This window comes from Erpetoichthys calabaricus, chromosome 15 (genome assembly GCF_900747795.2).
Source record: "Erpetoichthys calabaricus chromosome 15, fErpCal1.3, whole genome shotgun sequence".
Taxonomy (NCBI): domain Eukaryota; kingdom Metazoa; phylum Chordata; class Cladistia; order Polypteriformes; family Polypteridae; genus Erpetoichthys; species Erpetoichthys calabaricus.
In genome coordinates this window covers 28275518-28297325 of record NC_041408.2, presented here as the reverse complement: position 1 = coordinate 28297325, position 21808 = coordinate 28275518, and the positions used below count along the sequence as shown (strand labels likewise).

The following is a 21808-nucleotide window of genomic DNA, read 5'->3' as shown; positions in this document are numbered from 1 at the left end:
TACTACACAACAACACAGTCCTCCAAATAGTACAATCCACAAAAATATTTACAAAGAAAATAAATCCAGTGTATAGTATATAAAAAAGTGCACCACATACCTAATATGTGGGACATAGCAATGGAGGAGGTCACTGATGTAGTCTGGTGCAAAGCCATTTAAATCTTTGCAGGTTAGTAATAGGATTTTATATTCTCAGTTAAAAGGAGACAAGACACAACCTAATGAAGATTTTGATGATGTTAAGATACTCCTCAAAGTTCTAGGTAGAAGGATTGAGAAAGTGCTTTCTTCTGTAATACCACAAGACCAAACAGGATTTATTAAAGGCAGACACTTAACTTGTAACTTTTGGCATTTGTTTAATGTAATATACTCACCCATAAAATCTAACACAGCAGAGATTTTATTATCTTTGGATACAGATAAAGCATTTGATATGGTTGAATGGGACTACCTATTCATCACATTGCACAAATTTGGGTTTGGCCTGAACAGTTGTGCATGGATAAAATTACTATATACCAGTCCAGAAGCTTCTGTCTGTATTAACGTGATCTTAAACTACTTAAAACTAGAATAATAATAATAGATACTTGACAAGGTTGCCCTCTACCACCATTGCTTTTTGCAATTGCCATTGAGCCATTGGCCCATCACTTTCAAAATGCATTAGAGGTAAAGGTATTATCAGAGAAGGAAAGTATCACTATATGCAGATGATATGGTACTGTATATATCAGACCTACAAACATCCTCTGCGGTGGGTTGGCACCCTGCCCGGGATTGGTTCCTGCCTTGTGCCCTGTGTTGGCTGGGATTGGCTCCAGCAGACCCCCGTGACCCTGTGTTCGGATTCAGCGGGTTGGAAAATGGATGGATGGACAAACATCCTTACCAGTAGTCCTTAATGCACTAGCAGAATTTCAAAAGAAATCAGGACTCAAAATCATTTCTGGGACACATGTGTTGGGCAAACACCAAATTAACATAATTTTGGACAAAAATCTGTCCTATCAGATAGCCTTGGTGCCCCAATCACTCCTAGCCCTTTAACAGCTGTGTTTGGCGTACTCCCAGATGGGCTTAAAGTCGAGAAGGACAGCTTGATTATAATTACCTATACCACACTACTAGCATGTAGACTTATCTTGCTTTACTGGAAGAACTTCAGCTCACTTTTTATAATTCAATGGGTAACTGATGTTCTATACTATCTGAGACTGGAAAAAATCAAATTATTTTTTAGAGGATCTGTTCAAAGCTTTTTTTTAAAATATGGTAAGATTTAATTAATAAAATTTTAGTATAAACATCTATATCATGAATAAATTACATTCTCCCTTCTTTGTTGTTTTTAAAGATTTGCTCTTGCTTTTGGCTCTCTTCTCTTTCTGTTGGGTGGAGGTTGATTTCTTAAGTTTGTCGTGATTGTATGTAATGTTATTTTCTTCATTGTACAAGATAGTATTGATCATATGGAATGTTATATTTTTCAAACAAAATTAAAAAAAAATTTATATTCAATCCTGTAAGGACAAGGAGTCAGTGAGGCCGAAGTGGGATGGGTGGTATGTGATTGTTGCTGTGGGTTTGTGTAAGGACTCTTGCAGGAGAGTTTTGAACCAACTGAAGCTGTGGTAAGAGAGTAGTAGGAGGACCTGCAAGTAGGTTGTTACAGTGATCAATGCCAGGTATAATAAAAGCATGGAATACAGTAGTTTCTGAGTATCACAAAAAGAGAGGGGCGAGCAAACACAAGTTATGTTATGGAGGTGAAAGTTTCTTCAAGTGATTTATACGTGTGGAATATGCTGCAGTGCTGGTTGAAGCTGATTTGGAGCCCAAGATACTGCTGATGGACGTTGCCCCTTGTTGTCCACAGCAGATAGTAAGTATTATTAGTCTTCAACAACCTCTAGGGGGAGTTCTCCCTCTGTGTCCAGAGCGCGCACACCTTCAATAGCACAAACAGAAACCCTTTTTGTGCATGTAGAAGAAGAATGTTCTCCTCAGCACCATGTATTTTGTGTGTTTAGTAAATTAGAATTTTTATAATAACTATTTTGTAACTTGCCAGTGAGAGAAGCTTGGCTTATGAACTAACAAAAATATGTTATTCCAGGGTTCAGGAGAAATAGTGTCCACATGAATAAAATCTAAGCTGTGTCTTGTTTTTTTCCTTTCTCAGAATGAATGTTTCAGGGACAAGGTCACAAGGCTGCAGAAAGTACATGTAGTTTATGCAAAGGCGTCTCTCCTGTGCTTAGCTTTGAGAACACAGATAATGCTTAGCTCAACAGACATATTGTTTAACTTTACTGTTTTGATAAGGATGTTCTTTCTGTCTTATTAATCATGAAATGCTGAATTATAAAAACCCCTCCTAATTTTTTCTCGGTGTTCAATTGAGCTTTGCGGCAATAAGTTATGCTCTTTTGAATCTCTACTTACTGTGACTCCGAATAAATAAAAAAGAGAATTGAGAAATATTATCTGCCTGCTTTTCAGTGTGCCTTTTTCGTCCACATGCATATACCCCGACATTTGATGTATGGAGCATGCTCACTTTTACTTTCACTAATATCACTCAGCGGGTAATGACGCCCACTCAGTATCATCACAGTTCATCACACAGGGGGCAGGGGCAATAGTCCTCAGGTTTACTTTCATTAATGGTGCCCATTTATTATCATCATATTTTGACAGCGATTTCCCTCTCAGGAACGTGCATGCCATTAAAAACAGAAATGCTGCCTTTTTTATACAGATCAAGCACATTATCACACTTCTACAACCCAGTGAGGGGTGTCCGGAGTGGGTGCCTTCTGAAACACACACAGAAGCGCATGCCCCTTAACTTTCATAGCCATTCACATGATTCACTTCACCATTAACATGATACACTCTTTATCAATTAATGTAAAGCATGGTGTAATTCAGCTAAAAATGGTAGTTTTCACTAAGATTATCCAAAATATATCTGGGACAAAACCTAAATAGTAAAATAAGTCATTAGGCACCTTCCTTAGTAGGTCAAATGAATTGGGAATGCCCACAAATACAGTATATACTCGCATTTAGGTTCTCCCGCAGATTAGTCGGGGCTTGATATTACAGTATCATTTCTGGTATTTTATAATGTCGGTCGTAGCGGAAAACTCACGCTATTGGTCCAAGAGATTATGATATACTAACGCCTACCTGAGAGAGTGACCACGGAGAACACGGCCTTTATTTTCTATGTATTGTGCCTACATGACCACACAGTAATACCCAAAGTAACGTTTGCACTATTTTGTGTTTTTTGTATCTCACACCCTCATACACCTTTATCGTAAGAGCATTCCTTATCTACGATGGATTGTTCGATCAGAAGAACATAGGAAGCTGGTTTTAAATTAAAAGTTGTTGAAGTGGTTAAAGAAATTGGTAACTTTGCTGCTGCAATGAAATTTGATGTGTTAGAGAAACTGATACGAGATTGGAGGAGGCAAGAAGATGTAAAGAAAAAAAATTAAGTGTTGCATTTTTGAACGGGCATATAAGTCAGGGTCTGATTTTATGATCGATTTTTTCGGTTTTATACATGAGTATATATGATAATTCCTGGCAATACTGGAAATTAAGGTTAAAGCTATCATATGTAATAATGTACAACCTTAATTTAAGATTATAAAATGATTTTTTGGTTTTCAAGTCCCGACTTATATGAGAGTGTATACGGTAATTTTCTTTGCTTGGTTATTTTGATTTGTATTCTGGTAATGGTGTTATTAGTGAATGGTGCTATGTAATATATATTTAAAAACTATGGTACTTTCTTGGATACTTATTATTGTGACATTATCATCTTTACTGTTTCAGATATAAAACAAGTTTAAAGTGTTACTCATTCTATTATTTAACTCTCAGATGAACTTTGCTTATTTATTTATTTATTTATTTGTTTGTTTGTTTTTTACCACTTTGTCAACAAAATTAAATATTTGAAAGAAGAAATGAAATAAATTAGGATTTTAGAAATACACCTGATCACCTGCCTTTTCAATTTTTAAAAAATTTTGCAATTATCTGAAAGCTGTTCAAGTACAACAACCCTGCATAGAAGTGGGATGAGGTGAAGAGGATTAAGAAAAGAAGACCTATAATTTCAAATTAAGCCAAACTAAGGCAGAGGTAAAGAACTGTTATTACAAACGTGAATGCAAACTTCAAAACACATGTTAACCCTACTATTAAGACTGCAGTTTTTCACATAAGAAATATTGCAAAGTTTAGCTCTCTTGAAACATCTGAAGATACTGAAAAATTAATTCATGGTTTTATTTTCAGCCAGCTAATAACTACCTAAGAAAGACATCAGTTGTCCAAAGCTACTATAAAATACAGCAGCATGAATCTTATTCAGTAAAAGAAAATTCAAACACATCTCATTGGTCTTAATTCATTACCTGTGTCCCATAGAATTCTTTTGAAAATAGTATTAATCATATGACCCTCCTGATAGTTTGGGGAGCCTGTCCCCTGATATTTCCAGACATAATCTTAGAACCTCAAATGCTAGTGATCTTATTATTTAAGACAATTTCACCCTGTTTCACTTCCTTCTATTGCCTCTCCTCACCTTCCCCCTGTGTAACATTACTTCTGCTTTTGTGAATTGTCATTTCTAAATGGTGTGACTGAAATGTATGCAAATCCCCTTAAATGAAAGTCTGCAATGTGCACTTTAATCATGCCTGAATTATTTCATTTATAACGTTAAACTGTGGAGCGGAGGAGTAAATCAAAGACAAATGTGTCTTTGTTCCAAACATTATGCACAATACTGTTGTCTTCCACCAACAATGCAGCCATTGTTTCTGAAATGTTTCAAAGTTGCAAATATTTTAAACACATATTTGTTTATTTTTTTATTATTCAATCATTCAATTTCCTAAACCAGCCAAAGCTCATGAAAGTCAGAAAGTACAAAAAAGTTTAGGCACACAAACCACAGGGCTCAGCCACTAATATAGGGGAAATTAAGTTTCACCAATCAGCCCAACGTGCACCTGTTTGGGATGTGGCACAAACCTGAGAACAGGAACAATACACATGCAGATATGTGGAGAATGTGCAGATTCCAATAGACAGGGGAAAGTGAAACTGAAATTCTAAGAATGGGAATGAGCAATGCATGCCTATGTGTGTACTGTTGAACCACCATCTTAAATAGGGATAACACAATGGTGTCAAATGCTTTGATAACATAAAAAAAACGATTTGCAACAAATGTTACTATAAACAATATGGCCTCGGCCACAGCTAGATGATATTTTGTGAAATACCAATGGGTTCCTAATTTTAAAAGGACTCTTGCTGGATGTGAACAGTAACACATGCTAAGTCCAGGTTTTCTTATCTGTTAGTGTAATTTGCCTACCATATATTATAGATTTTATATTTTTTTATTTATTAGGAAGTTTTTCAAAGCACAAAGAACCAACGTCATATGCACTGAACTCTTCCCAGAATTAAATGGTGCTTTGACAAGCAATGGTTCTGTCGTGATCTGAGAATCCTGAAAGCACAGGTAACCAAAAACAATTCCAAAGTTGCCCATTGGGTGGGAAAAAAACAGCTGAGACGAATCTTCATAAAAACAAATGATTTATTTTCACAAAAGACTGTGCAAAAACCCAGGGCTCCAGAGAGCACAAGGACATGCCTGAAAAGGCAAAACAGAATCCAAAAGTTGTGGTCGAAAACAGAGTTAAGGTTCAAAAAATAGCAAAAACACAGTCCTATTGTGAAATCCAGAGGCGAAGCCAAAAACAGAGCAAGGATTCAAAAAAATCAATCATAGTCCCAAAACAAAATCTAAAAACAAAGTTGAAAAACAAAAGCACAGGATCGAAAATTTCATAAAACACAAGAAATAGCAATAGCACAGAAACTCACCAAAACTCTCCACTCATTAGTGCAGCCAATGGCAACCTTTTTCGAGTTGTGGCGCACTAAGTCCAAAAATTTTCTTTCGCGGCGCACATAAATAAAGTTGTGACGACACAATCTATGGACAATCGCCAATAAAAACAGTTAATTTTACAAGTCTGAAAGACATTTTATTAATAAAGGAATCAAAGGATAAATCTTAAATTTAATTAATGTGAACGTTGAGATTGTTTTTCAGCACATATTTGCTTCACCTTCTTCTATCCGTACAGTGAGCGAGATCTTCTAACAACGAGACTTTTTAAGTCTCACGAGATGTGTTTTTGACACCGCTGGTGTTGATATTATGATGAATGGTGAACAGCGAAAATTTTAACTTGCATTCAATATAAATACATTCGTTTATTCAACAATCTGATTAACCGTTATCTGTTTTTCCAACATAAAATATTTTTTTAAACATTATCTTTTTAATCAATCAAAAGTTCAAAAACACTAGCAATTTTAAATATTTTACAAAAGTTTTCGCGGTGCCCCTAGAAAATTCCACGGCGCAGTTGCCCGACAGTGCATTAGTGTGTGCAATGAACCGCAAAGAACCGTGGAAGGCCCTCCCTTAAATAGGGTGAAGGATCATTCTTGCTGGTGATTGGCAGGTGGCCCCACCCCTTGGGGAGCCACCCACAAAACACAAAGGTTATAACCTAGGCCTTGCCCCTTTCTCAACACACACCCAGTAAAATGTACAAAGGAAACATTACTACAAATAAATGATGCAAAATTAAACAAAACAGAGAAGAAACACAACTGCGAACACCAGCAAAGGGGAAAATGCTGGCTGAAACATAACAGGTTCTATGAGGAACCACACAACCCAGTAAAGATCCCTAAAATGTCACTAAAGAAACAGTATTTCTCCTTAGTGAGTGTGAAGTGGTGCAGAATTAAACTTTGCAGGAGCCAGGCAGAAGTACTACTTGAATAAAGTGTCCAGGAAAGACAATACGGCACCACAGCTTATGGTTATTTTATACTGTATATAATATAGGTTATTTATTTTATATATAACCTATAGGTGTACATCACACTCATTGCCAGGGTGTGTGATAATTAAGATTACTATAAAGGTGGCAACAGAAGGAGTCAATGGAGAATCAAGCCAAATATATTCAGCATTCAGAGTGTGCTCTGACCCCCAAAGGTCATGCAAAAAGACAATTTCCCATACAGTATTCCAAAAATACACTTATTTAATTTTAAATGGACAATTTGTTATATTTATAAACTACAAAAGCGGACATAGATGTTAATTTGTGGAAAGAAATTCAAAATCTGAGATGTTACTGTTGCATTTGTAACTCGCTTTTCGTTTTTCCAGCTTGATATTAAGTGTCAGTCAGTTATTTTCCAACCAGCTTAGTCCTGAACAGGGTCCCGGGGGTCTGCTGATATGTCACCTTTTTAATTTTTTTTTCGTGGGGTTACAACGATGCATATATACTAAAAATAACCTTTCTTACTTTCTATTTTGAATTAAACACACGTCTTTCTCTTATTATGTTACAATTACTTAACTGGATTCCCAAGCAATTAGAGTTTGCTTACTTAATGAGCATGAGAAAAATCCATTAATGTATGAACAGTGATTGCCTTAAAGCCTTGAATACATGCTGATCTCTTTTCATTTCTGTACCATAGCAGTTTCCTGTTGCAAAATATATTTCCAAAATAATTCAATATGTCTAATGATTGCCATTTTTGTTAAAATATGAAACAGGCGACCATGTCGGTTTCCCGACGGATGCTGGGTAGACTTCAGTTACCTGTATAGTCATTTGCACCGGCTGTCTCTCCCCGCTTTTGGTGTGACCCACTCCTTCGGTGTCATATATTCCGATGTAGTTGACAGCTTGAGGGTCTTTAGACTTCTGCTCTAAGGGGAAGCTCACGGAGCCTATGCTCATTGTCCTAAAAAAGGGAAAGAAAAAAGGGATGTTATTTATTTCTTTTTTTTTTTGTCGACGGCAATATGCAATTTAAAAACGCACTGATTACCTTACAGTGTAGGCTTTCGGGAAAAAAACATTAAAAATTGCAAAAATGCACCAATGATTCTAATCTTATTAACATATAAAAAAATATCGAATGCTATAAATTACTGAAAGAACTAGCAGAACAGTGCCGATGAGAAGCCATTAGAGCGACAGCGTTGGATAACTACGAAAATGCAAGGAGAGGATTTATTGCAGGCTCTGGATTTGGTCGACACGCAGACCAGCAATCTGGCAGCTCCTTCTGTCATTTTATCCGTCCTTGAACGTAAACAAATTGAAAAAAGAAATACAAATGTAGAAATCGGGCTGTCAAAATATCCAACAAAGAATGAATGGGAAATATATACACTATTGTTTCTTTGAATCGCAAAATTCATCCATCTTTAAGGTTTGCTTTAAGACTCCCTATCTTCCAAGAAGAAAATGCCCATTTACTTTCAGGAATCGCTGTATACAGTATGTGGTATCGTGCGCTAGCCGAACTGCAAAACAATTATTTATTATAGAAAGCATCAGATTAGAGTATACCTACGTAAAGGTAGGCTTCAGTACTTACGTTGCAGATATCGCTCCAGGTTTTACGACCAATTCGATTTTGTATTTGGAGCCCGTTAGTAATTTTATAGTCCTGTTTTGGCCGAATCTCTGCCCGTCCACTTTAAAATAAACAGGTCCGTCATTAGGCTGTATTTTCAAAGAAACGTTGATTTTAATTAATTGTGGAACGTCGCCCATGATTTGTGAATATAATGCAGGAATCTTTTTTTGATAGCACTCCCTGCTTAAAGCGATAGTGCGCCTAGTAGGAGGCAGAGAGAATTTCAAGGCATAAAGGATTTTGTGACCCACCCTTCCCCCATTCCTGTATATTGCAGATGCAACTGCCACTAAAAAGCGATGCATTCTCTTATAATCCCTGTAGGACAGGCGGCACGGTCCACCTTCTGTTCACGGGATGGAGACACAGAATTCTACTTTGCACAAAATAAGAAAATAAAAGATATTGGAAAACAATTCGGGGGAATATCGCGAAGAGATATTTTTCAATAAAACTGTCGAAAATGATTAACTTTCTGTATAGAATAAAATCATGATTGTATTCAGACCTTTTATTCCTTTAAAGTATTTTTTGTTTGTTTTGAACACCTCTACCTATCCACTCATTACCGGTAGTTTATGAATAGATGTTGGCACTTTTGTGGGCATTTTACTTTATAATCGATTATTTAACATAAAGGTGCCTGCTTTTAATTAATATGTTAGTTGCTTCTATTCCCAGTAAATTCACACTGATTTGAAAAATCTTTTAAGCATCTTATTAAAAGTTTCTACTTAAACAATACATTTCCCGAGACAGCTCAGCTTGCACAAGTCCGATTTGTCATTACAAGGCTTTCCTGCTTTGATTATCTCAAGATTTCAAAAATCCGTAAAAAATACATTATATTACTACACAGTAAAAACATCGGGTCAGCTTCAGGGTCAACAGCTAAAAGCCCCCCCCCCCCCCCCCCCTTTGCAGATGTTTCACCCCTTTAAACCCAGAACATCTCCAGGTGGTGGGCCAGCTGTACTGACATCTCCCTCTACTCTTAAAAATAAAGTTGCCAGAGTGGTTCTTCAGAGCAACGCCATAGGGGAAGCGGTTTTAATTTCCAAAAGACCCATCCACATGAAGATTCCCGAAAGAACCTTTATTTATTTTCAATCTGTAACAAGTTCCATATAAATAAATATGAAAAGATAGTAACAGAGTTATGAAATACCGATGGGTCCTGATTTGAAAAGGACTCTCACTGCATGCGTAAAGTAACTTGGGCTAATTTCAGGTGTTCTTGACCTGTTAGTGTCCTGCTAGGTATTTTACCAAATATTAAAGATTTCTTTTTTTCCCCTACATTTTTCAAAGCACAACCTATTCCAGAATGAGGTGTTTCCTTGTCAATCAATGATTCTGTGAGAAACCATAAAGTGGCATTAAAGAACCATTATTGCTAAGAGTGCACCACTGCCTTCATTTGACCATAAAATGCTTTTCATCCTACCTTGCAGCTTTCCTTCAGAGCTACAGCCAGAAACTCACCTTACTCTGCTTCCTCAGCCAGCTCCTTGAGTGCCTTCTTCTGTATGGACCTAGTGATTCCAAGTGCTTTCAGGAATTGTTGGATGGATTTTCCAAAGTCTCCGTAGCCTTCATACTTTCATTTGCTGGGGACGGTGATCTCGATAATGACCACTGCCCTGGCAGAGGTGGACCCAAGGATAATAGTGACCCGACAAATGCGCGATAGACACATGCGCGCCGACAAATGCGCGCTGACAAAATCGTGACGTCAAAATCGCGCCGACAAATGCGCGATAATTAGTAGTATAAAAGCATAAAAAGTTCTACTTAAATATGGTTTGTAAAACTTAATTTAGATGTCAATATTATGAGATATGAGAAATAAAACATTTTGCTATATATTACATGATACCTGGCTACATATTAGTGGGTCAGCACAGTCAATAGGATTTCCACAGCTTGTTGATACAGAGATTTTGATTTTCGCGATTTTGTCGACGCGCATTTGTCGAAAATCAGTTTGCGGGTTTGTCGGCGCACATTTGTCTATCGCGCATTTGTCGGTGAACCAAGGATAATACCTCATTATAAGGAGGTTGTGGCGATCTCACATGGGAATTTCAGCTGTTGGTTCAGATCCACTCTCGTATAAAGCCATCTATAACTTACCTTATAGTAGTCAAATTTGAGTTTATTGATACACAATCAGTATTGGTAGATTTTTCTTATCACAAAAGCCCACCTCAACAGCATAACTACTCAAACACACAGAAACATTATAAAGGTACAAGCAATTCTAAAAATGAAGTCCAAATCCAGACAAATGCCACAATTTTAAAGTAGGGCTGTTGTGCAGTAAGTCACCCAATACTTGGTGTAAACTGGGAGTTCTTAAACATCTCTCTATTATATAAAAAAATCCTGGGACGAGACAAGACTTTTTATACTGCAACAAGATGTGATCATTTGAAGAGAGACACTTTCATGTCCCGCGAGACGAGACTTTGTCCCAAGAGATTTAACCACACCTGGGGCCGGAAATAAAAGACAAAGAGTAGATGACAAAGTAGAATGTCGTAAAGAGGTTTGAAAACGTTGGCGCGATACTCATGCAGAGCAGGTTAGAGATAATGACAGTATTAAAATTCGAAAGTCTCCAAAAAATGATAGTAAAAATCACATAAGCGCAAACAAATGAAAATTATTACTCGGTGAAATAATGGAACAGCGAAAAGAGATTGAATATATTGTTTGGATTTAAATTTTAAGTCAGAGACTTGTAGATCGTTTAATTCGTATTGCCATCAGGGAATTAAATAGAAAAAGAATTAAAAGATTTGTTATTTGGTGAAAGTGAAATCCACATATGTGAGCCGCAGAGATGCAAAATGGCTGGTGTGTAGTGCAGGCTAGGAGGTTAGCAACTGAAGCCCCCTAGTTTTAAATAAGAATATCGGTATCATACTGGTATCCTAGGATAGGATCATTATCATAATGACAACAGAGCCATACAAAGAGAAATAACAGTAGACATATCATAAAAAAGTTAATATTTTTGACTATATTCAAGCATATTTCTCACATAAATATTACTTAAAGATAAAGGTATAAAGCAAACATGTTACTAATAAAGCAATAACTATCCTTCAAAATAGATTCTTTAGTTATATTACTGCCAGTAAAGCTAAGAGAAATGCATTTCCCTTAAGACTGGGGATGGCGTGAGGTTATTGACATATTCTTGAATGGTCATTTAACTTAGTCAACTCATGGCACCAGATAAGCAATCAAGCAGTCAAGAAGATAATTAATCAATGCAATTTATTTACCTTGTTTTAAATAATGTTATTTGGCAAAAGTTTTTTTTTTCCAAATGACTTCTATTCATTAACAATATATTCTTATAAACAAATTTGCAGATTGTTTAAACCAGGGGTCTCCAATCACAGTCCTGAAGGGATGCAGTGGCTGCAGGTTTTTGTTCTAACCCAGTTGCTTAATTAGAAAGCAGTTCTGCCAATAACTTAATTTCATGGCTTGTTAGTGCTTTAACTCTGCTATGTCAGGTCATTCTCATATCCTAGACTTTCTTCCCCTATCTAAGGATATCATCCAAATGATTTCAAGGCTAAAATGGATGAGCAATTCTCAATCATTCACGTTTTTCTCTTTACTTTCCTTCCAAGTATTTAATTAAACCAAATAATGCAAGATAAATACACACTGGCGTAAATGGTAACAAGCCAAATGGAGAAATGCTGGTCTCTTCTGTCATTCACATGTTATTGCTAATTAGGATCCATTAAAAACTGAATGAATACAGCTGTTTAAGATGAAAATAAGCAATAAGCATTCAAAATCTTAATGAGCGAGACAACTAAAGTGAAGCAGAAGTGTTACTTGAGCAATTAGTGTTTCTTATTAAGCAATTGGGTTGGAGCAAAAACCTGCAGTCACTGCAGCCCTCCAGGACTGTGATTGGAGACCCCTGGTTTAAACTAAGGAATTATGGGGGTTGGGGGCAGGGAGTAATAGACAGGCCAGGTTTAGAATTGTTCATGAGGAGACAAATGATGAAGTAAAAACAAATACGCATGTTAATGTAAATTATAGTCCGTGGTTTAGGTACAAAAGTAAAATAAGTAACACATTAAAAATAGCTTCCTTTAATGCTAAAAGTTATCAAAAAAAGAAGTAAGTTGGAGTTGTATGTGGCCAAGTGTAATTATGATATTATAGCAGCAACAGAAACCTGGCTAAATAAAACAAATGAGCATAAGTATAACAAAAGTGGGTGCACAATTTTAGGAAGGATAGACAGACCAGAAAAGAGGGGGTTGCTGTTTATGGAAAACCAAATTTAAATGCAAGTCTTCTTCCATTTGGATGGTAAGCCACATTTTAGTGAGGACGTCTGGATTCATCCGGAAAGCATTACCGAAAGAGGTCTTATTTTAGGAGTTTGCTATTGATCCCCCCCCCCCCAAATGCAGACAGTAACTTAAACATGCATCTTTATAATGGTATTAAAAAGGCAAGCTTACAGAAGGATATTCTAGTCATGGGGGACTTTATCTACCCGGATATTAACTGGCCTAACCTTGCAAATAGTGGCGCATGAGAACAGGAGCTTGTAGATATAATCCGTGACTGCAAGTTTAACACAGCACGTTAAGTATGTGGAGTGAAGCCCGTTCTGATTTAGTATCTTGCAATAAGCGGATGGAATTGAGGGTACAGAGGTGATTGAGTCAAGTGAGCGTAATATAATGAAATTCTCAGTGTTTTGGAAGAGCACAAATGCAGAGACTAAATTTTGAACATATGTGGCAAAATTGGGAAGGCATAAACTGAGACCAGAGAATTTTCTTTCTCATGGTCTGAGAGTCCTTCAGGTGCCTTTTGGCAAACTCCAGGCGGGCTGCCATGTGCCTTTTATTAAGGAGTGGCTTCCGTCTGGCCACTCTACCCTACAGGCCTGATTGGTGGATTGCTGCAGAGATGGTTGTCCTTCTGGAAGGTTCTCCTCTCTCCACAGAGGACCTCTGGAGCTCTGACAGAGTGACCATCGGGTTCTTGGTCACCTCCCTGACTAAAGCCCTTCTCCCCCGATCGCTCAGTTTAGATGGCCGGCCAGCTCTAGGAAGAGTCCTGGTGGTTTTGAACTTCTTCCACTTATGGATGATGGAGGCCACTGTGCTCATTGGGACCTTCAAAGCAGCAGAAATTTTTCTGTAACCTTCCCCAGATTTGTGCCTCAAGACAATCCTGTCTCGGAGGTCTACAGACAGTTCCTTTGACTTCATGCTTGGTTTGTGCTCTGACATGAACTGTCAACTGTGGGACCTTATGTAGACAGGTGTGTGCCTTTCCAAATCATGTCCAGTCAACTGAATTTACCACAGGTGGACTCCAATGAAGCTGCAGAAACATCTCAAGGATGATCAGAGGAAACAGGATGCACCTGAGCTCAATTTTGAGCTTCATGGCAAAGGCTGTGAATATTTATGTACATGTGCTTTCTCAATTTTTTATTTTTAATACATTTGCAAAAACCTCAAGTAAACCTTTTTTTCACATTGTCATTATGGGGTGTTGTGTGTAGAATTCTGAGGAAAAAAATGAATTTAATCCATTTTGGAATAAGGCTGTAACATAACAAAATCTGGAAAAAGTGATGCGCTGGGAATACTTTCCGGATGCACTGTATGTGCAGTATATCAGGAATAGTAAAGGAGAATTAAAAAATACAGACTGTGAATTGGCAGATGCTCTAAACTTGCATTTTTCTGAGATCTTCACATGTGAAGAAGTAGATAACCTCCCAGCGGTAACAGGGACTACTATGGTGGGACTGAGTGATTTGGAAATTGTAGAGGGAGAAGTACTGTTAAGATTAAATAGGCTGAAATTAAACAAATCACCATGACCAGATAATATTTATCCTCAAGTGCTTAATGAAGTTTGCGATTACACATATAAACCCTCAACACATGTAAGAGCCATTTGTTACTCCCTAAAGTTATGATAAATTGATAGAAGTATTTTTTAAAGTATTTTATTAAAATCAAATAACATTTCACACAAGCAAGTCAAGGTTAATAAAACTAGGTTAGAAACAAATCAACCCCCACCCCCGGGGAAAGAGAGCTAGACCAACAGAATAAAACTTTAAACTAGTAAAAATAAGTATATGGGTGGCACGGTGGCGCAGTGGTAGTGCTGCTGCCTCACAGTTAGGAGACCCGGGTTTGCTTCCCGGGTCTTCCTTGTGTGGAGTTTGCATGTTCTTCCCGTGTCTGCGTGGGTTTCCTCCGGGCGCTCCGGTTTCCTCCCACAGTCCAAAGACATGCAGGTTAGGTGGATTGGCGATTCTAAATTGGCCCTAGTGTGTGCTTGGTGTGTTTGTGTGTGTCCTGCGGTGGGTTGGCACCCTGCCCAGGATTGGTTCCTGCCTTGTGCCCTGTGTTGGCTGGGATTGGCTCCAGCAGACCCCCATTACCCTGTGTTTGGATTCAGCGGGTTGGAAAATGGATGGATGAAAATAAGTACATAGATAAATGAATAAATATAAATAGAATAAAAAAGAAGGGAGAGAATCCACTTCCTCAATTTAAATGTTTATTCTAAAATGTTATTGATTAAATCCTGCCAGGTTATGAAAAAGTTTTGAACAGATCCTCTAAGTGTGAATTTGATATTTTCCCATTTCAAATAGTATATAATATCAGTTACCGAATGACTTAGAATAGGAGAGTTAGGATTCTTCCCATTGAACAAGATAAGTCTACCTGCCAGTAGTGTAGTAAAGGCAATTCCAGTTTGTTTGTCCTTCTCCACTTTAAGCCCCTCTGTGAGCCCACCAAACACAGCTGTTAGTGGGTTAGGAGGGATTGTGACTCCAAGGCTGTCTGATAGGCATTTAAAAATTTTGGTCCAAAATGATATTAATTTGGTACACACCCAAAACATATGCCCCAATGAGGCTGGAACTTGATTGCAAGGTTGGATCTTGCCCTTGAAACATTTTGGACAATTTTAAGTGAGACAGATGTGCTTGAGTCCTCAATATTTCTTCTGGAATATAAATAGGTGGGAAGTGAGGAAAATTGGGCAGGTTCTGTTTAACAAAGTTTCTAATTTGAAGGTAGTGTAAGAAATGTGTTGCTGGAAAGTTCAATTTGGAGTGTAATTGTTTGTAGGCTGCAAAGACGTTGTCTATGTACAGATCTCTAAGTGATTTAATCCTGATTGTTTTCCAGACATTAAAAACTGCGTACGTTTGAGAGGGTGGAAAAAGGTAGTTCTCATACAGATGTGCCACAGATAAAAGCTTCTCTGTCTTAAAATGCTTCCTACATTGGTTTCATATTCTGAGTGAGTGAAGCACAATTGGGTTGTTAGTATATTGGCAATGAATTGTACTTATTGGGGTACAAAGCAAGGAATATAAAGAAATACTGAAGGATTTTATTTCTGTTGCGGACCAAGCCTGTGTATATTCATCTATTTGTGTCTATGTCCAGGTTTTTATAGCTTGTATATTTGCCACCCAGTAATAAAATTGAAAGTCAGGTAGAGCCATGCCACCTTCTGCTTTAAACCAGCCTCTATTTATATTTCCTTTTAAATAGTTGTGGAATTTTATTATTATAGAAGTCTTTCCCATTCACTTTGTTTAAAAAATGTTGCAGGGGAGATAAAATAAAATTTAGGAAAATGAAGGTATTTAAAAATAATCCATCCTTTAGGGCTGGGAAAGAAATGTAGAATGAGGAAAATAATTTAAAATTGATTAATTAATTATCAGTTTTGCCTTCAGTAATACCAATAATTAATTAAATAATTTGGTAAAGCTCCTACTTTATTTCTCTTACCTTTCTCTGTAGGAGGTGATTTCTGTTAGATGTATATCAAGGTAACTAAAGAAAACCTTTTCTGAGAAACCGAATAACATAATCTATTGATAAACAAAAGGATTGCTAAATTATGATAACTCTACATAGAAGAAATAATTCAAGACAGATCAGACAGACAAATATATAGCACTGAAGAGGCCAGCTATCTACTTGCTATTTAGAGTTTTAATTTATCTTGACACAGATCAACAGTTTTACAGTACCATGTCTTTAAGGGTGATGTCTGATTGTTGTGTGGAGTTGTTTTTTGTTGCTCAGGTGGAGGATTTGTTGTGTGTTTGAGTGCAGCCTTTCTCATATGCTTCTTTGTGGTGTGCAGTGCTTTTTGCTGTACCATCTGCAACTTTCATAGGGACAATAATGACTCTTTCTGACACAAGAGTTTAGATACTGAAGTTCTCTCCTAGAAGTAATGGCTGCTTCTCAGTCTTCTCAGACTGGGCTCAGTCACTGACACAGAACTTGTGGATCTCAGCTTTCAGGTCCACAAAGATAAGAGATTGTCAGCTTTCAGCTTTCAAGAGAGTGAGCGGCTCATGAGCTTTTAGGTTTCGGAGAGTGCAAGAAGTCTTTTCAGAGATTGCTTGCTGCTTTTTCCCCTAGAGAGATGAGTGCAGCTAGTTTTTGATGGAAGTTATAAACTCTTATAATTGAGTTAAAATCACTCGCAGTTACAAAATCAGTGCTCACATGTGCATATTTTGTCCATCACCGTTGTAACTTATTCAATTATAGCGCTTTGTTCGGACTTGGATTTCCATTTGGTGTCTTCTGGTCTGAAGGAGAACTTTGCAAAGGTGCCAGTTCAACTCTGATTTTATCTTTGTTATCAGATGAAGTACATGCTGATCCTGGCATGATAAAAGATGCAGTTCAGACATTTATTCTGCAGTGTAGGTTTTGGGAAGGTGAAGCTGCATCCTTGTTAAATCTGATGTCATAACAGGCCTTGTGTTTCACTAAAAGCCTAGCAGAATGGGCAGTACCCACTTTGTCCTACAATGTCTTGCCACTTTAATCAATTTATCCCTCTTAACCCTAGAACATGAATTTCAATTCAGTTTTCTTTTGTATAGCACTGTTCACTGTGCACCCACGCTAGTTTCCAGCTATAATTCAATGACACTGGAATGTATTTATTATCGCTAATCATAGACCCAGTTTCAGACAGTATGTCATTTTTCATTAAAACTTCCATCCAGAGCCTCTAACATGCTGCATAATGAAATATTGAAAGAGTCGCCGCATCTTCATATGGCCCTGCAATTTTGACCTGATATTTTCCTATTGATTGTGGATCCAACAAAGTTGACTTCTCTTGTGCTGATTGGACAAAGTCACTTGTTTTCTCTCCTTCCTTGTCAGTGAGCCTTCATACATCATCAAATTCTCATATTTCTAAGAACCTACAAAAGTCAATAGATAAATAGTATATGTTGCTTATCTGTGCTCCATCATTTAAAACTACAAATCAAACAATTCAAACAATCAAATGATAAATGATTGAAGTGCAAATTGGAGACTTTAAGGGTATATGTGCACATTTTGTTCACACTATGTAGAAATGACAACGCTTTTTTCGAAATGGTTCCCCCATTTCAGGGCACCATAATGTTTGGGACAATTGGAGTCGCAGGTGTTTGTGATTCCTTGCTTTCATTGCTTCGTAAGATAACTCAGGCTTGCTTCTACCCTTTCAAGACTGTAGTCACCAGTGTTCAACATTAGGACAAGAGCTGTGCCAATGAAAGTCAAAGAAGCCATTATGAGGCTTTAAAACATGAATAAAGCCATTTGAGATATCAGTAAAACTTTAGGATGACCAAAATCAACTGTCTGGAATTTCGTTAAGAAGAAAGAACACACTGGTGAGCTCAGTAATCACAAAGGGACTGGTAGGCCAAGGTAGACCTCCACCACTGATTACAGAAAAATCCTCACTATGGCCCCAAACGCCTGTCAGAAAGACCATAAACAGACTTCAGGAGGAGGATGTGGATGTGTCAGTGTGACGATGCGGGTTCAGCTCCATGCTCCTCTTCTATTAGGGAGCCCTTGAACCCATCACCGTCGATAATGTCACCGATGAGCTAGCCAGCGAGGCAATAAACAATTAAGCAAAGGGGATGATGTTTAAAGTGCAAAAAGTGCTTTTATTAAAAGAACAAATCAAAAGTGCAAACAAAGTGCTGTGCAGTTCAATATCTTCTTTAAATAAATAATCCAATAAAACATTTGTGAAAACGTGGAGGTTAAAATAGAAAAATCTTCTAAAACAACGTGGTTAAAACGTACAGGATGCAAAATGTTAAAATCAAAAAGCCTGGTATCTTCTGTTTTCATGGCGGCTCCCCTGCTATGCCCATCTGGTCTGCTCTACAGGAGAGTCGCCTACCTGCAGGATCAACTGCCCTTCTAACAGGTCCGGTAGCCCTCCGTTCCTTGGCTTTGTCAGGCTCCCAACCGGACCGAGACTTGGGATATTTCCCAGCGGCCAAGGCGCTCACGCTGGGGCTACACCTGCCCAAAGCCACCTCGACTCCCGCTCCTAGCAACGGCCAAGTCGAATACTTCTACTGGTCACTCCAGCTACTTAGTCGCTCAGCTGGAGCGACCGCTTCCTTCAACTCACTGAGTGTCGGCCAAACACTCCTCTTGTAGGCTCTCCTCCCAGGTGCCTGCTTTCTCATATGCGAGTCTGCTCTCGCTTGCTCGCTCTCCTTCCTCACACCGGCTTTCTCCACCTGCTTCCTGTCTTCTCCTACAACCTCCGTTTCGTTTCTTTTCTTTTCTTTTCTTTTCTTTCTTTCTTTTTTCCCCCTTAACCGGCTTGCGCTTCACTATACATGCGGGGAGGACATAGCAGCTGCAGCCCATTAGCCACAGGAACAATCATGGATGTGGGCAGTTTCCCACCTGTGCACTTAGGTGAAAACCGCCCACACCGCAGATCGCCCTGTGGCTTGCTACAGCCACCACACCCCCTCGCTAAGCCGCGAGTGCGGCGATTATTTATTTAAAATAAAACGGCCTTTGATGAAAGAACTGTGGACCCATAACACCACAGTCAGAGACGACTATCTGCAGAAGACGTCCTGAAGAGAAACACAGAGGCCACGCTGTGAGATGCAAAACACTAGTTAGCTACAACATCAGGATAGCCAGATTACAGTCAGTTAGTCAGTCATTTTCTAACATGCATAGTACTGAACAGGGTCAGAAGGGGGTACTGGAGCCTATCTCAGCAAGCATTGGGCGCAAGACAGGAACAAACCCAGTCCATCAAAGAGCAAACACACACACACAGACTAAACCCACACTAGAGCCAATTTAGTATCACCAATCCACCTAACCTGCATGACTGTGGAACTGTGGGAGGAAACTGGAACATCTGGAATAATCCCACACAGACACTGGGACAACATGCAAACTCCAAGCAGAGAGAACCCAGTATGTGAACTCTGGTCTCCTTATTGTAATGCAGCAGTGCCACTACTGTGCCACCCCAGTTAGATTACAGTTTGTGAAAAAGAAAGACAAACTGTAGACAAGTAACTTTCACTCATATAATGTTTTACTATTTGAGCAATACAGGAAAAGCATAATAATATCATCCATCTATTATCCAACCTGCTATATCCTAACACAGGGTCACGGGGGTCTGCTGGAGCCAAACCCAGCGTGCAAGGCAGGAAACAAGTCCCAGGCAGGGCGCCAGCCCACTGCAGGGCACACCAAAAACACACTAGGTACAATTTAGGATTGCCAAAGCACCTAATCTGCATGTCTTTGGACTGTGGGAGGAAACCCACGCAGACACGGGGAAAACATGAAAACTCCATGCAGTGAGGACCTGGGAAGCGAACCCAGGCCTCCTTACTGCGAGGCAGCAGCACTACCGCTGTGCCACCATGCTGCCCATAATAAAATCAAGGTATATTAATATCCAGAATTTTCCTGAGGGGCTTCTATCAATTTAACAGCTAATGTATATGCAATTCTATTGGTGAAGAAATGACAACATATAAAGAAAACCATTGTATCAGTCATAGCAGTCTGGCACAATATTTGATTTCAGACAAGAATGATGAAGTAATTTCATTAGTGTCCTGCAAATATTGAAAATGATTTTAAACTAGGAAACAAACCTTCTAAAAATAGAACCTCACAATCCAATGTGTTTCTCACGCCTGTGTAATAGAATGTAGTGGTCATCTATTTGTGCCAGATGCTCAGTTTAAGCTTAAAATATCATTTATTAGAAGCCAGACACTCTTACAAATCCTGATTCTAGAATGACAGTTTATGGTTCTTTACTGGCTTGTGTGGTTCCTCATTGAACCTTTGCTTGACCAAAGACCATTTCATTCTGGGAAGAGTTCTTTGCATATGAATTTGGCCAGGAAAATGCAGTTTGTTGTAGAAAAGTGCAAAGCAATACACTGGGCAATAGGAACATCAATTACAAATACAAGATGGGAGACACAGTCATACTGGAAGGGACCTCTGAAACTAAGCAATGAATGAAGCAACTAAAAAGGCAAATAAAATGTTAGGGTTATATCACAAAAACCATTGAATTTAAGTCAAGGGACGTTATGCTCAAACTATACAACACACTCATAAGACCAAATCTGAAGTATTTCGTGCAGTTTTGGACACCACAGTACAGGAAAGACCACAACAGCATTTGAAGCTGTGCAGAGGAGAGCAACCGAGTACATCCTGGGACTTGAGGACATGTCCTACTGTGACAGGCTCAAGCTGAGGAGACTGCATGGGGGCCTAATCCAAGTCTTTGAAATCCTAAATAGCATTGATAATTTAGATAGAGCAGAATTCTTTCTTTCTAAAGGTGAATCACATACTTGAGAACATCTGTGGAAGTTAAAGGGAATTACATTTAGAACTGAAGCCAGGAAGCACTTCTTTACACAAAGAGTTGTTGAACTCTGGAACAAACTACTGATACATGTAGTTGAAGCAGACATCTTGACAACCTTTGAGAAGAATCTGGATGAGATATTCAGACAGCTTAGCTATTAGCTAAACAAACAGGCTTGATGGACTGAACGGTCTCCTCTTGTTTGTCAAATTTCTGATATTCTTATGTTTCTGACCATCTCTCAGAGATGCATGACCTGTCTGTCTGTCTCAGTAAGCCCCACTTATCTTCTCTAAATTCTCTTATTCAGTTCCCTAGGAGTCTATACCTACCTTCTTGAACCATCCTGACTTGTAAGGTGTAAAGCAATTGTTCCCAGAGTTTTGCAGAATGCAAAGTTCAGCATGTCTGTATGACACCAGCCTGACAATCACCTATCCAGTCC

General features: G+C 38.4%; 1 protein-coding gene across 1 annotated transcript in view; it reads right to left on the bottom strand.

Moving 5' to 3' along the window:
• Positions 1-8867, bottom strand: part of LOC114644474 (CB1 cannabinoid receptor-interacting protein 1) — a 43052-nt gene extending 34185 nt beyond the window's left edge. Inside the window, exons 1-2 of the mRNA XM_028792569.2 lie at positions 8551-8867; positions 7764-7908 (exon numbers count right to left, since the gene is read on the bottom strand). Of these exons, the coding sequence (XP_028648402.1) occupies positions 7764-7908; positions 8551-8729 (324 nt within the window). The 5' untranslated portion in view covers positions 8730-8867. The remainder of the gene's footprint in view (positions 1-7763; positions 7909-8550) is intronic.
• Positions 8868-21808: the final 12941 nt, after the last annotated feature.